The sequence below is a fragment of the Salvelinus alpinus genome, chromosome 27 (assembly GCF_045679555.1).
Source record: "Salvelinus alpinus chromosome 27, SLU_Salpinus.1, whole genome shotgun sequence".
NCBI classification, from domain to species: domain Eukaryota; kingdom Metazoa; phylum Chordata; class Actinopteri; order Salmoniformes; family Salmonidae; genus Salvelinus; species Salvelinus alpinus.
Genome location: NC_092112.1, coordinates 26403975 through 26418836, shown reverse-complemented (window position 1 = coordinate 26418836; position 14862 = coordinate 26403975). Strand labels below are relative to the sequence as shown.

General features: G+C 44.7%; 1 protein-coding gene across 2 annotated transcripts in view; it reads left to right on the top strand.

Annotated features, from left to right (window-relative positions):
* Window positions 1–14862, top strand: part of LOC139556260 (sodium/potassium-transporting ATPase subunit beta-1-interacting protein 2) — a 173437-nt gene that overhangs the window by 58451 nt on the left and 100124 nt on the right. Inside the window, exons 2-3 of one of the 2 annotated variants that reach the window (XM_071369988.1) lie at window positions 9198–9307; window positions 11655–11792. In XM_071369988.1, coding sequence (XP_071226089.1) covers window positions 9198–9307; window positions 11655–11792 — 248 coding nt within the window. The remainder of the gene's footprint in view (window positions 1–9197; window positions 9308–11654; window positions 11793–14862) is intronic. The other variant, XM_071369989.1, reaches the window with a different exon arrangement.

Below are 14862 nucleotides of genomic sequence, written 5' to 3'. Positions count from 1 at the left end.
CTCATTTGTAGGCAGAATTTGCCATAGCTATGGATCTGTGTCATATTGCCCTTTGAATGAGTTAGCAGCCCACATATACACTTATCCCAGTTCTGAAAACGATATGGTACAGTATTTCCTGTAGTACATTAGCTGTGTTTGTTTCCTAACTGACAGACAGCACATTCAGTTTGAGATAGCTGTCATGTGTCGCATAAATGCTTATTTCAATCAGCGCAGAAAGCAGTTAGTGTTCATGAAACGGACATTACAAACACAAAGTTGATAAGATGTTGATGGAGCTGATGCATTTTGAATGACTGTTATTTGTATAATGTTGCAGAATTCATTTATAATTTGACTCCATTTTGTTTAACTGCTCATTGGTTCAATCACAAGAACACTTTATGTCTGTAATTACATATTCACTGAATGTTACAGTGTATTTCCAAAAGCACTGGTTTATATTCATAAAAATTCAATGAATCGTTATCCATACAGACTCAAGCAGTGTGTGAGACACTTTTGGTACTCAGTTGAACATGTAGGCTAGTTTCACATCACTGCATCTTTCGCTGTGGTTTGTCCATTCCCTCCTCTCCATCTCGATGTGGCCTGTCATACACCCAAGGGCCTGCATTTGTCACTTTCAAAGCCCCTGTAGGTCTGAGTCTTTTATCATTGAAGATGGTACATGTAGCCTACATTCACAGAACCATCTTTAATAGGAACATACCTCACTATAGTACAATGACGGACTCATATACTGTTAGAATGTCCTCTGGGTTCATGGACCACATAGGCTATTGTGTGTCTTGCTCAACCGTTATAAATAGGACTATTGGTTTGGAGGAATAAGTATGAATATAACAATATTATACCTTTAAATATGTGTTTGTAGATTAGCATCTTTAATCATCACTACCTGGTAACCCCACCCTGCTGTGCTTTGATGAAGGCATAATTATACATAGGCCAATTGAATGTTAAAGTCATTTTTAAGGACACATTCATTAAATGGTTGCTCTTCACCACTTGACATCCAATTGACTGACAGGTAAAGAGAAATAAAAAGGATGTTCAAAGCCTTTTGTTGGGTATATGAAACTATAACTTTACACATACTCTACCACCATCATCACATTCAATGTACTCGCAAGGGTACAGTACATAAAACCACAGCAAAATAAGAAATTAAATCAACATGAGCATATTGATTGATTCTCAGATTTGTTCCTCTCAGATTAAGTCTTGTTGTTCCTCTAGTGGAACTGTGTTAGATTGGTAGATCTTGTCCTCAGGTGTAGCAGTGCAGAAAGTGACTACTGCTATGGCAGAACAAAGGTAGCTGCATTATTATGTGCATATCTCAGGCGCTGAAGGCTTGTCATTGTATTTAGCAGAGAGGGAAGGTGTTCCCCAAGGAGCTCTACTGGATACACCATTATTGTCGGAATGCTTTCATCACACCAAATACAGTGCCTTCGGGAAGTATTAAGACCCCTTGACTTTTTCCACATTTTGTTACGTTATTCTTAGCCTTATTCTCAAAATTGATTAAATTAAACATTGTCCTCAGCAATCTACACACAATACCCGAAAACAGGTTTTTAGAAAAAACAGAAATACCTTGTTTACATAAGTATTCAGACTGTTTGCTATGAGACTCGATATTGAACTGAGGTGCATCCTGTTTCCATTGATTATCCTTTGAGATAATTTTACAACTTGATTGGAGTCCACCTGTGGTAAATTCAGTTGATTGGACATGATTTTGTCACATTCGTTAGTGTAGACGGACCAAGGCGCAGCGTATGTAGAGTTCCACATATTTATTGAAGAATAAAGTGAAACTTTAGCAAAGACAAAACAAATAAAGAATAAACGAAACGTGACGACAATGCAGTGCTAACAGGCAACTAAACATAAACAATATCCCATAACCCACAGGTGGAAAAAATGCTACTTAAGTATGATCCCCAATTAGAGACAATGATAACCAGCTGCCTCTAATTGGGAATCATACAAATCACCAACATAGAAAATAAACGTAGAACCCCACATAGAAAATATAAACTTGAACCATCCCCCAGTCACACCCAGACCTACTCTACCATAGAAAATAAAAGCTTTCTATGGTCAGGACGTGACAGATTTGGAAAGGCACACACCTGTCTATATAAGGTCCCACAGTTGACAGTGCATGTCAGAGCAAAAATCAAGCCATGAGGTCGAAGGAATTGTTCGTAGAGCTACGAGACAGGATTGTGTCGAGGCACAGATTTGGGGATGGGTACCAAATAATTTCTGCAGCATTGAAGGTCCCCAAGAAAAGAGTGGCCTCCATCCTTCTTAAATGGAAGACGTTTGGAACCACCAAGATTCTTCCTAGAGCTGGCCGTCCGGCCAAACTGAGCAATCGGGGGAAAAGGGCTTTTGTCATGGAGGTGACCAAGAACCTGATGGTCACTCTGACAGAGCTTTAGAGTTCCTCTGTGGAGATGGGAGAACATTCCAGAAGGATATCCATCTCTGCAGCACTCTACCAACCAGGCCTTTATGGTAGAGTGGCCAGACGGAAGCCACTCCTCAGTAAAAGGCACATGACAGCCTGCTATGAGTTTGCCAAAAGGCACCTAAAGGCTTTCAGACCATGAGAAACAACATTCTCTGGTCTGATGAAACCAAGATGGAACTCTGAGAGAGGTTGACAGGATCTGCAGAGAAGAAAAGAAGGAACTCCCCAAATACAGGTGTGCCAAGCTTGTAGTGTCATACCCAAGAAGACTTGATGCTGTAAAGGGTCTGAATACTTAAGTAAATGTAATATTTCAGTATATTTTTTTTTTTACTCAAAAAAAATGTTTTTGCTTTGTCATTATGGGGTATTGTGTGTAGATTGATGAAAATAAAAATAAAAATGATGAAAAAAAAGTAAATAATCAATTTTAGAATAAGGCTGAAATGTAACAAAATATGGAAAAAGTGAAGGTGTCTGAATACATTCCGAAGGCACTCTAGATCCCTCTACCATCTCTGGGTGTATCATATTTAGTGATTCCACTTCCACAAAAGCTACTTCATTTATCTCATCCCTCCCTCTGTGGTAACGGACCATTCGATAATTACTGGGGGGATCCAACTCGAGCTATCCTAAAAAATGTTTTGCCCCCTTCACCAATGTTAGAAAAATGTATATGACCCTTGTTGCACTACACCCTCCCCCCCTTCATTTAATTATCTCACAATAATGATTGCGACCAGAGTATATCCCTTTTCACACCAACTCCAATGCCGTTTTATCCCCCAACTTTGACGAAATATTTGCACAACGTCACAAACGCTGCTGCTGCAGTAATTCTCTTGCATTTGAGAAGGCAGTGGCAGTGGCAATATGTTACTACTGAAAATATCACAAGATGATTCAATTATCACAGGAGTGTTTGCTTCAGTTGCATCTCAGCCGAAGAGAAGAAATGCAAAACTGGCGCCTGTTGTCATTCCAGCACATACACAACATGGACAAAGGTATGTGGACACCTGGATCTCCTTACAAAGTCATGGGCATTAACATGGAGTTGGTCCCCCCTTTGCTGCTATAACAGCCTCCACTCTTCTGGGAAGGCTTTCCACTAGATGTTGGAACGTTGCTGCGGGGACTTGCTTCCATTCTGCCACAAGAGCATTAGTTAGGTCGGGCACTGATGTTGGGCGATTAGGCCTGGCTCGCAGTCGACGTTCCAATTCATTCCAAAGGTGTTAGATTGGGTTGAGGTCAGGGATCTGTTCAGGCCAGTCATGTTCTTAAGATTTCCCTTTACTGGAACTAAGGGGCCCGAACCATGACAAACATCCCAAGACCATTCTTCCTCCTACACGCCAGGTGGAGTTCTCCTGGCATCCGCCAAACCCAGATTTGTTTATCGGACTGCCAGATGGTGAAATGTGATTCATCACTCCAGAGAATGGGTTTCCCCTGCTCCAGAGTCCAATGGCGGCAAGCTTTACACCACTCCAGCCGACGCTTAGTATTGCGCATGGTGATCTTAGGCTTGTGTGCCGCTGCTCGGCCATGGAAACCCATTTCATGAAGATCCCGACGAACAGTTCTTGTTCTGAAGTTGCTCCCAGAGGCTGTTTGGAACTCGATAGTGAGTGTTGCAACCGAGGACAGACGATTTTTACGCTTCAGTACTTGGCGGTCCCGTTCGGTGAACTTGTGTGGCCTACCACTTTGTGGCTGGCCGTTGTTGCTCCGAGATGTTTCCACTTCACAATAACAGCACTTACAGTTGACCGGGGCAGCTCTATTAGGGCAGAAATTTGACAAACTGACTTGTTGGAAAGGTGGCATCCTATGACGGTGCCACGTTGAAAGTCACTGAGCTCTTCTATAAGGCCATTTTACTGCCAATGTTTGTCTATGGAGATTGCATGGCTGTGTGCCGTATTTTATACACCTGTCAGCAACGTGTGTAACTAAAATAGCAGATTCCACTATTTTGAATACTTTTGTATATATGTATATGCTGATCATCATGGCACTTGCTTTCATTTTTGTTATGCTTATGTCAGTTATATCATTCCTCAGTCCAGATAGGCTACTTTCGGAGACTTTCTGAATGGACAATCAAAGCTACCAGCGCATCTCAGACACAAGGACAAATTACATTTCTCCTTTCCTAAAAACGTATTAAAAACCTAGGCCTACCTTCTAATCCTGGCTGTAGGATATCAGAAAGTAGGCAACATTAGGATTATGCCTAAACAATGTAGCGTATCAAATGAACTGACTAGGAAAGACAAGGAAAGGAAAGGGAGAGAGAGAGACATCTATGTAGCCTAAATCTTTGTCAGCAGTTATTGATATGGTCAAACTCCGGGTGTAACGGCAGATTTCCTCCTCTTCGTCTGAAGAGGAGGTGTAGGGATCGGACCAAGACGCAGAGTGGAAAGTGTCCATGATTTATTAACAATAAACTGACGTGGACCCCACCTTAACAATGTCTTTGTCCGCCTCCTTACTCGCCCCCGTGGCCTCCTCCTAACAACCACCCTCCATGTCAATCCCACTATACCAAAGGGCAGCACCGGACTGAGGGGCAGCACCGGACTGAGGGGCAGCACCGGACTGAGGGGCAGCACCGGACTGAGGGGCAGATCCTGGCTGGCGGGCGGCTCTGGTGGATCCTGGCTGGCTGGCGGCTCCGGCGGATCCTGGCTGGCTGGCTCTGGCGGATCCTGGCTGGCCGGCTCTGGCGGATCCTGGCTGGCCGGCTCTGGCGGATCCTGGCTGGCTGACGGCACTGGCTGCTCCTGGCTGGCTGACGGCACTGGCTGCTCCTGGCTGGCGGACGGCACTGGCTGCTCCTGTCTGGCGGACGGCTCTGGCTGCTCCTGTCTGGCGGACGGCACTGGCTGCTCCTGTCTGGCGGACGGCTCTGGCTGCTCCTGTCTGGCGGACGGCTCTGGCTGCTCCTGTCTGGCGGACGGCTCTGGCTGCTCAACACAGACGGACAGCTCTGACGGCTCGGGACAGACGGGCAGCTCTAACGGCTCGGGACAGACGGGCAGCTCTGACGGCTCGGGACAGACGGGCAGCTCTGACTGCTCGGGACAGACGTGCAGCTCTGATGGCTCGGGACAGACGGGCAGCTCTGACGGCTCGGGACAGACGGACAGCTCTGACGGCTCGGGACAGACGGACAGCTCTGACGGCTCGGGACAGACGGACAGCTCTGACAGCGCTGGGCAGGCAGGCAGCTCAGACAGCGCTGGGCAGGCAGGCAGTTCAGACTCTGGCTGCGCTGGAGAGGAGGAAGGCTCTGACAGCGCTGGACAGGTGGGAGCAACTGGAGAGAGAAAATGGAGAGACAGCCTGGTGCGGGGGGCTGCCACCGGAGGACTGGTACGTGGAGGTGGCACCGGAATTACCGGACCGTGAAGGAGGACACGCGCTCTTGAGCACCGAGCCTGCCCAACCTTACCAGGTTGAATGGTCCCCGTAGCCCTGCCAGTGCGGCGAGGTGGAATAGCCCGCACTGGGCTATGCTGGCGAACCGGGGACACCATTTGTAAGGCTGGTGTCATGTACGCCGGCCCGAGGAGACGCACTGGAGACCAGATGCGTTGGGCCGGCTTCATGACACCCGGCTCGATGCTCAACCTAGCCCTACCAGTGCGGCGAGGTGGAATAGCCCGCACTGGGCTAAGCACGCGTACTGGGGACACCGTGCGCTCCACCGCATAACACGGTGTCGGACCAGTACGACACCCTCTCACTCCACGGTAAGCACGGGGAGTTGGCTCAGGTCTCTTTGCCACAATCCGCGTGTGCCCCCCCCCCCAATACATTTTTGGGTCTGACTCTCGGGCTCCCAACCGCGTCGCCGCGCTGCCTCCTCATACCAGCGCCTCTCTGCCTTCGCTGCCTCCAACTCTGCCTTGGGACGGCGATATTCCCCTGGCTGAGCCCAGGGTCCTTTGCCGTCCAGGATCTCTTCCCAAGTCCAGGAGTCCTGGGTTTTTGGCCGCTGCTGCTGCTGCTGTTGCTGCCCTTTTCCACTCCGCTTGGTCCTTTGGTGGTGGGTGTTTCTGTAACGGCACATTTCCTCCTCTTCGTCTGAAGAGGAGGTGTAGGGATCGGACCAAGACGCAGAGTGGAAAGTGTCCATGATTTATTAACAATAAACTGAACACTACACGAAACAAAATAACAAAAGCGAATCAAACCGAAAGACAGTCCCGTGTGGCACGAACACTGACACGAAATACAAACACCCACAAACACACACGTGAACCCCGGCTGCCTAAGTATGATTCTCAATCAGGGACAACGATTGACAGCTGCCTCTGATTGAGAATCATACCAGGCCGAACGCACAAAACCCCAACATAGAAAACAACACATAGACAACCCACCCAACTCACGCCCTGACCATACTAAATAAATACAAAACAAGAGAAAACAGGTCAGGAACGTGACACCGGGCAATATTTTTTTGTCTGTCTCTTGCATAGTACACAGGTGGTCACCTACATTTACTGTAGTAGCCTAGCCTAGGCTGGTGGTGATAAATTGATACATTGCAGCATTGATGCATTATAAACGTAGCCTATGGGACAGACAGAGAGAAATTCATTAATTCATTCAAACAACGAACCTGTCCGTGGCAGTGCGCACGCGGCCTGTCAGTGGCAGAACACTTGTCCCGGAGGGCATTGGTTGAACCAGGGGTTTGATAGGGAAGCGCATGCAAGCAGGACGGAATGAAAAATGTAGGAACACCTGCAAAACAACGAATGTAAACTGTGCCCAATAAAAAAACACACAACACTCCCCAAAGCAACGGTGACACCCCCTCTCATATCTTGGACCCCCCCAGCCTCCACCCATATATTTTTCATGACTTTACAATTCTTCCGTCATCTCACACATGCATGCACATGATGTTGATGAATATTTCATGAAACTTGTGCATATATTATTAGTTGTTTTCTCTCTCTTTTTAAACATCTATACGGCAAAGTGGGGGAGAAAATGATTCAAAATGTCAGCATTTTTAAAGTGTGTTGCTGTTGTTTAATATTTTATCTGGTAAAACAAAAAAGTTTATTTGACTCGTTTATATTGGCAAAAAGGTTGCGCTTTATTATTTATCAGATTATATATATCGTTAGGATCATCTCATGAATATCTTGTGAAAGTGATGTCTCTGAGAAATCTAGTACATATTAATTTTGGATCATACATTTTGCATAAATGTTTTCTTTCCATCCAAGAGTGTTTTGAGAGACAGTCTTACCCTCTGCAGATGTGAGAGATTGGTTTCAAACCTTTTTAAATGATCTAGCCTGAATATATTTTAAATATATTTGTTTTTCACGTTCACAGTGAATAAATTATGAAACCTCGCCAAGCATGGGATTGGTTTAATATACAGAAGGAAATAATTTATACAGTAGCCAACTTCCTGCAGGGACAGAAATGGACATACACAGAAATGAACATGTATGCTACAGTACAATTTTCCATGTCACACTAAAATTATTATTAGAGCCTCTGATTCCTACTTTCCTCGAAAGCTAAACAACATCCCTTATTATCTGCAAAACAAAATACCCAGTGTGCCATCCAGTCGATAAGCGTTGATGTGCTATTTGTTTAACAAATCAATTTCTACCTTGGTGTGTTTCTCTCCCCCAGGTTCTGTAGTCTAGCTTAACTGAATGTTTGGAGTACCATTAAAACACCTTTGCAGGTGGATTTGTAGTACTAGTGATGGAGAATGGTGAAGGCCTTATCTGTGATTTTGCATGAGAGGGAACCCACTAGTCCAGGCTGCACATTCCCTCCTGTTACCTCCCCACACTCTGGGGCTAATGTGCTCTGGTCAGAGCCACTGTGTGTCGTACAGCCTCCCGAGCATTGTCTGAATGCAGCATGAAGCTGCCTGCCTCTCTATTCATGCTGCCACCACTGATTGATTGGCTTTTGTCTCAGTGATTAGAGGCAGCTCATGTCTCCTCCACACTTGGAGAAAAAAAGAAAACCCCTAAGCTTTGGCGAAGCTCGGAGGATAAACTTCCATTTCAATCAGCAGTTGTAGAGCTGAAGTGTGCACTTCTTTTCCTGTAATCAGCCAGGATTCCTTATGTTATACCTCAGTAATGAGGTTCTTTCCAACTCTTTTCAGGAGGGTAAAATGAAGGTGTTATGCAAAACAGCATGACTAAACAGATTGATCAACTAAATTCACTCTTGTGTATGAAAAACAGAACACCATGACAATATATAATGACAGATTTGTGGAGTTTCATGGTTTACTTATTCCATTTTTTTTTCAAATTTGGTGTAGGGCCTACCGATTGCCCTTGCAGATGTTTTGTCAGATAAAGGGTTACAGCCTACTGAGACATTCCTTCTCTTAGGATCTGGCATGTTATTTGGATTTCCCTGGAGTATAGGGCCACTCTTCTGACCCACTCAATAATGGGTTCCCCCCAAATGTATGTTTATAATTACTAATGTATGGATAATTACTCTGTGCACAGCTGCTTGGGAGAGCTGTTCTTATTTGTGTTGATGAAAGTGGGCTCAGGGGCCACATTAATGACTAGGGAGGCCCTCTGATTCCAACAATAGCCCAAGGTTTGTCTCTCTGTGTCAGGCAGTGAGGAAAGCCCTGAAGCCTCTTTCTTCTCTCAACGTTGTACAGGGCCTGTGATACCGAGGCAGATGAGTCTCTGGGTGTCTGGGAGTTCATCCAATAACACCAGGTACTCCCAAGTGTACTCCCAGGCAGCTTTGACATTGAGATATTATCAGGTAACTAGTGCTAGGGGTTACAATTCACCAATGGCTGTTATTTGGGTTGAGCCTTATACATGTAAATGTGGTGTGGAAGCGCTGCATGTTTAATTGCAGCAATATAGCATGTTTCCTTGTTGTTTACCTTTCTAATCCAGGCGGCAGACTGCTTTTGTGCTGCCATATGGGCTCCCATCAGGACTCTCTGGGCTCTCCGCTTTAGTAGCTAATATGGCGAGGTGCATGCAGCTTTTCATGAGTGCTTCTCCTTCTCCAATACCATGGAAATGCTGAGTGCTGCTAATTACCATCATACATTTTCTTTGTGCCTTTTGCAGTTCAGCAGAAACAAGTTAACAATGCCTCTGAGAGGAGGACCTGACGGGTGTCATATTAGACAGAAAGGTGCTTTTTATAAGAGGTCTTTGCAGGGTGGTAGGGGGCGTGGAGGAGCTAGCATTGATCCCTGACTCTGACTCCCTTTTGCTATGACTGTATTCAGTATTTTATGGAAAAAGATGGAAAAACACCAGTTTTCCTTTCATTCCACTGATACATGAAATGACAGAGGGTCACCATGGAGACTGGCCCAGATAAACAGACAAGATAGGTGTCAGGAACAGCTTAGCATAGATACCAAACAATTTACATACCAGTGGTGGAATAGCCTACATCACCTTAGGAAAAAAGACAGTCTAATGTACTAGATCATAATGAAAGCCACTAACTAGTAGCTAATTCACTTTCAATTAGATATTTTTTCAAAACAACATTTTTTTAATTTCTCAGTTCCTGCTGGATGAATAACAGTTGTGCCGGCACTTTTACAATGAAGATCCTGTAAATGGAGAGAAATCTCATCCCCTGAGCAATAGCTCTTATAAACCAAGCATTAAAAGAGGGTCATTACATGTCATACAATGAAACAAAGTAAGCTGAGCTCTGAATAGTTGGCAATGAAATTGAAAAATGCCAAGCTCAGCCTCTGTATTTCGGAGGAAAGTTCTTTAAAAACACTATCATTAATCTGGGAAAAACTGAGTCATTGAGCAGTGAGCAGTGAGTCATTGTGTCTGGAATGACAGTAGGACCCTGCCACATGGACCTAACTGTGCATTCTGATTCATGATCTATGAGTCATACAGTATCAGATGTATAGCAGCTAGCTAGGCTGCCATAGACATACAGACAGACAGCATGGGACAGAATCAGCAGGGAGATTTGTGGATCGGCAGGTAGCATAGCTTATTCTTAATCAGAAGCCCAGTGTGAGGGATCTTCAGCTGGTCAGCTCTGGACTGGACTGAGCCATGGACAGACTGGATTTAATAGAGAGAAACTTGATGTTTTGACGAGATGAAATTACATTCATAAAATGTTGCTTAGCGACATGGAGAGGAATGGAGCACTCAAAGGAGAAGTTCATTTAGTTGTGGCATCTGTTGTGATCGTCAAAGCTCATCAACAGTCAATAGAAGGAACACTAGTGAAGAATTCCAATCACGAACATACATACTTCGAGCTCTCGAATTCAGGCGGCAGTTTGTTAAACTGAGATCTCACAAATATTTCAAGGCCATTTCCTATTCGTTCATATGGAATTTACAGGGAGGGAAATCCAATTATCCTGCCAGGCATTTTTTTCACTCCTCCAACTGTAATAAATGGAGTGCTCCGACATACCTTTATTAGTAAGGACAGTGCCTTTACAGTAAGGAGATTGTTAGTTGCAGATATGAAGTTGAGGTTAAAGCCTCCTGTAGTTGCAAGGCAAGTGGGGATTTGGGAACCATTAGCGTTGGAGCTATGAAGTGATATCTGGCTCCGACACCATTGGGACACACTGTGATCCCTCTCCTTACCGCAGCCGTTTGAAGTGCCATGGCTGGTAGTCATATCAACAACTGGTGTCATGTCCAATCAGACACTGAGATCCAAATGGTCGGGGCAAAGGGGTCTAGCCTTGCCAGCTTCAATTTTCCACAGAGGCCAAGATCGAGGGGGATGGGGACGTGACCCTGAGGATTTCTACACTTCCCGGGCAATTAGAGGCAGTTGTGTGATTGGGAAGAGGAGAGAGAGGAGGCTGAAGTCTCGGCCCCTTGGTGTGGTGTGCAAGCAGAATGCCCTGTCCTCCCTCCCTTTCAGCATAAATTTGGAGATACATCACTCTAACACATCTCTCAGGGCTCTGGTACCCTCCAGCAGTTCAGCAATAAAAAGTTAAAATGGCCCCCAACTGTACACAGGCATCTTGTAGTAAACCTCATGAAAAAGCCAGCTATGTAGTCAGTGTATAAGCACAAGATGACATTGTTTTTGTCTGATACTAAAGTTAATTTATTTTTCTTGATTTTCCTTACAGATCAGCATATTGGAACGACAAATATTTGACTTCCTTGGGTACCAATGGGCTCCTATCCTCACAAACTTTGTGCACATCATCATAGTCATCTTGGGGCTCTTTGGGACTGTACAGTTCAGACCAAGATACGTAACCGGGGTGAGTTATATCTTCTTTAATTTCCTATACATTAATATCTTTGGAAAGTGAAAAATGCTTTTATGTAAAGTGGTGTTATGAAGCAAATAATACATCTCACCTATCACACATTTGATTTCAGTTGTGTATAATGCTGTTTTTCAAAGGCTTTCCTTAAACTGGGAGAACAGACGGACAAAAGATACTATCACATGTTAATATTTAATGACTTGAATTGATATTCAAAGTGTCTATATTGAAAAATAATATACACTGGGTGTACAAAACACCTGCTCTTTCTGTGGCATAGACTGACCTAGGTGAAAGCTATGGTGCGTTATTGATGTCACTTGTTAAATCCACTTCAATCAGTGTAGATGAAAGGGAGGAGACAGTTTAGAGAAGGATTTTTAACCTCTACTGCGTGTACCCCCAGGGGTACGTGCAATGCCGTCGGGGGTACACCAAACAAAAATGTGATTCACTTTTTTTTAAAACAACACAATGTGAAATACAGGTAGCTTAGTCAAATAATTAACATCCAATCACATTAACCGTTACTCTCTCGCGGGAATTCCACTAACGGTCCGCATGTAGCCAAACGTAGCTGCTGCTCATGTTGGTATCTGTACTGATGGCACAAAAGCCATGACAGGGAGACATAGTGGAGTGGTAACGTGTGTGTAAGCAGTTGCTCCCGACGCCACTTGGGTACACAGCAGCATGCACCGAGAGGCTCTTGCTGCCAAGGGAATGCCTGATGGCTTGAAATACGTTTTGGACACTACAGTGAAAATGGTTAACTTTGTTAAAGCAAGGCCCCTGAACTCTCATGTATGTTCTGCACTATGCAGTGATATGGGCAGCGACCATGTAAGGCTTTTACAACATACAGAAGTGTGCTGGTTATCAAGGGGAAAAGTATTGACACGTTTTTTTCAATTGAGAGACGAGCTTAAAGTTTTCTTTACTGACCATAATTTTTACTTGTCTGACTGCTTGCATGATGACGAGTTTCTCACACGACTGGCCTATCTGGGTGATGTTTTTTCTCACCTGAATCATCTGAATCTAGGATTACAGAGACTCTCCGCAACTATATTCAATGTGCGGGACAAAATTGAGGCTATGATTAAGACGTTGGCGCTCCTCTTTGTCTGCATTAACAAGGACAACACAGGCCTTTCTATCATTATATGATTTTTTGTGGGCAAATGAACTCAAGCTTACGGACAATGTCAAATGTGATATAGCGAAGCACCTGAGTGAGTTGAGTGCCAAATTGCGCAGGTACTTTCCTGAAACAGATGACACAAACAACTGGATTCGTTATCCCTTTCATGCCCTGCCTCCAGTTCACTTACCGATATCTGAACAAGAGAGCCTCACCGAAAATGCAACAAGCAGTTCTGTGAAAATTGAATTGAATCATAAGCCACTGCCAGATTTCTGGACTGGGCTGCGTTCAGAGTATCCTGCCTTGGCAGATCGCGCTGTTAAGACACTGATGCCATTGGCAACAACGTACCTATGTGAGAGTGGATTCTCTGCCCTCACTAGCATGAAAACTAAATACAGCCACAGACTGTGTGTGGAAAATTATTTAATACTGAGACTCTCTCCACCCAACATTGCAGAGTTATGTGCATCCTTTCAAGCACACCCTTTTCATTAACCTGTGGTGAGTTATTCACAATTTTTGATGAACAAATAAGGTTTTAAATGTAAGATTGTTAAATAAAGAGCAAAATTATTGATTATTATTATATTATTATTGGTGCCCTGGTCCTGTAAGAGCTCTTTGTCACTTCCCACGAGCCGGGTTGTGACAAAAACTCACAATCATTCTTATGTTTAATAAATGTATCTTATAGTGTGTGTGTGTGGCAGGCTTACAATGATGGCAAAAAACAACATTTGAGAGTGCGCTGATCCTGGTGCTATAGAGGGGGTACACAGCTGGAGGTTGAATGTTTGAAGGGGTACGGGACTATAAAAAGTTTGGGAACCACTGCTCTATGGGATCGGTGTCCCTATACTGGGACGGTTGAGCTAACATGCGCCAATGTGATTAGCATGACGTTGTAAATAACAAGAAAATTCCCAGGACATAGACATGTCTTATATGGGCAGAAAGCTTAAATTCTTGTTATTCTAACTGCACTATCCAATTTAATGTAGCTATTACAGCTATTCACAGATCTTCATTGTAAAGTGTTTAAACACTGTTTCCCATGCTTGTTCAATGAGCTATAAACAATTAATGAACATGCACCTGTGGAACGGTCATTAAGACACTAGCAGCTTACAGACGGTAGGAAATGAAGGTCACAGTTATGAAAACTTAGGACACTAAAGAGGCATTTCTACTGACTCTGAAAAACACCAAAAGGAAGATGCCCAGTGTCCCTGCTCATCTGCGCGAACGTGCCTTAGGCATGCTGCAAAGGGCAATAAATTGCAATGTCCGTACTGTGAGACGCTTAAGACAACGCTACAGGGAGACAGGACAGACAGCGGATTGTCCTCTCAGTGGCAGACCACGTGTAACAACACCTGCACAGGATCGGTACATCTGAACATCACACCTGCGGGACAGGTACAGGATGGCAACAACAACTGCCCGAGTTACACCAGGAACGCACAATCCCTCCATCAGTGCTAAGATAGGTCCGCAATAGGCTGAGAGAGGCTGGACTGAGGACTTGTAGGCTTGTTGTAAGGCAGGTCCTCACCAGACATCATCGGCAACAACATCGCCTATGGGCACAAACCCACCATCGCTGAACCAGACAGGACTGGCAAAAAGTGCTCTTCACTGACGAGTCGCGGTTTTGTCTCACCAGGGATGATGGTCGGATTTCCGTTTATCGCCGAAGGAATGAGTATTACACCGAGGCCTGTACTTTAGAGTGGGATCAATTTGGAGGTGGAGGGTCCGTCATGGTCTGGGGCGGTGTGTCACAGCATCATCGGACTGGGCTTGTTGTCATTGCAGGCAATCTCAATGCTGTGCGTTACAGAGAAGACATCCTCCTCCCTCATGTGGTACCCTTCCTGCAGGCTCATCCTGACATGACCCTCCAGCATG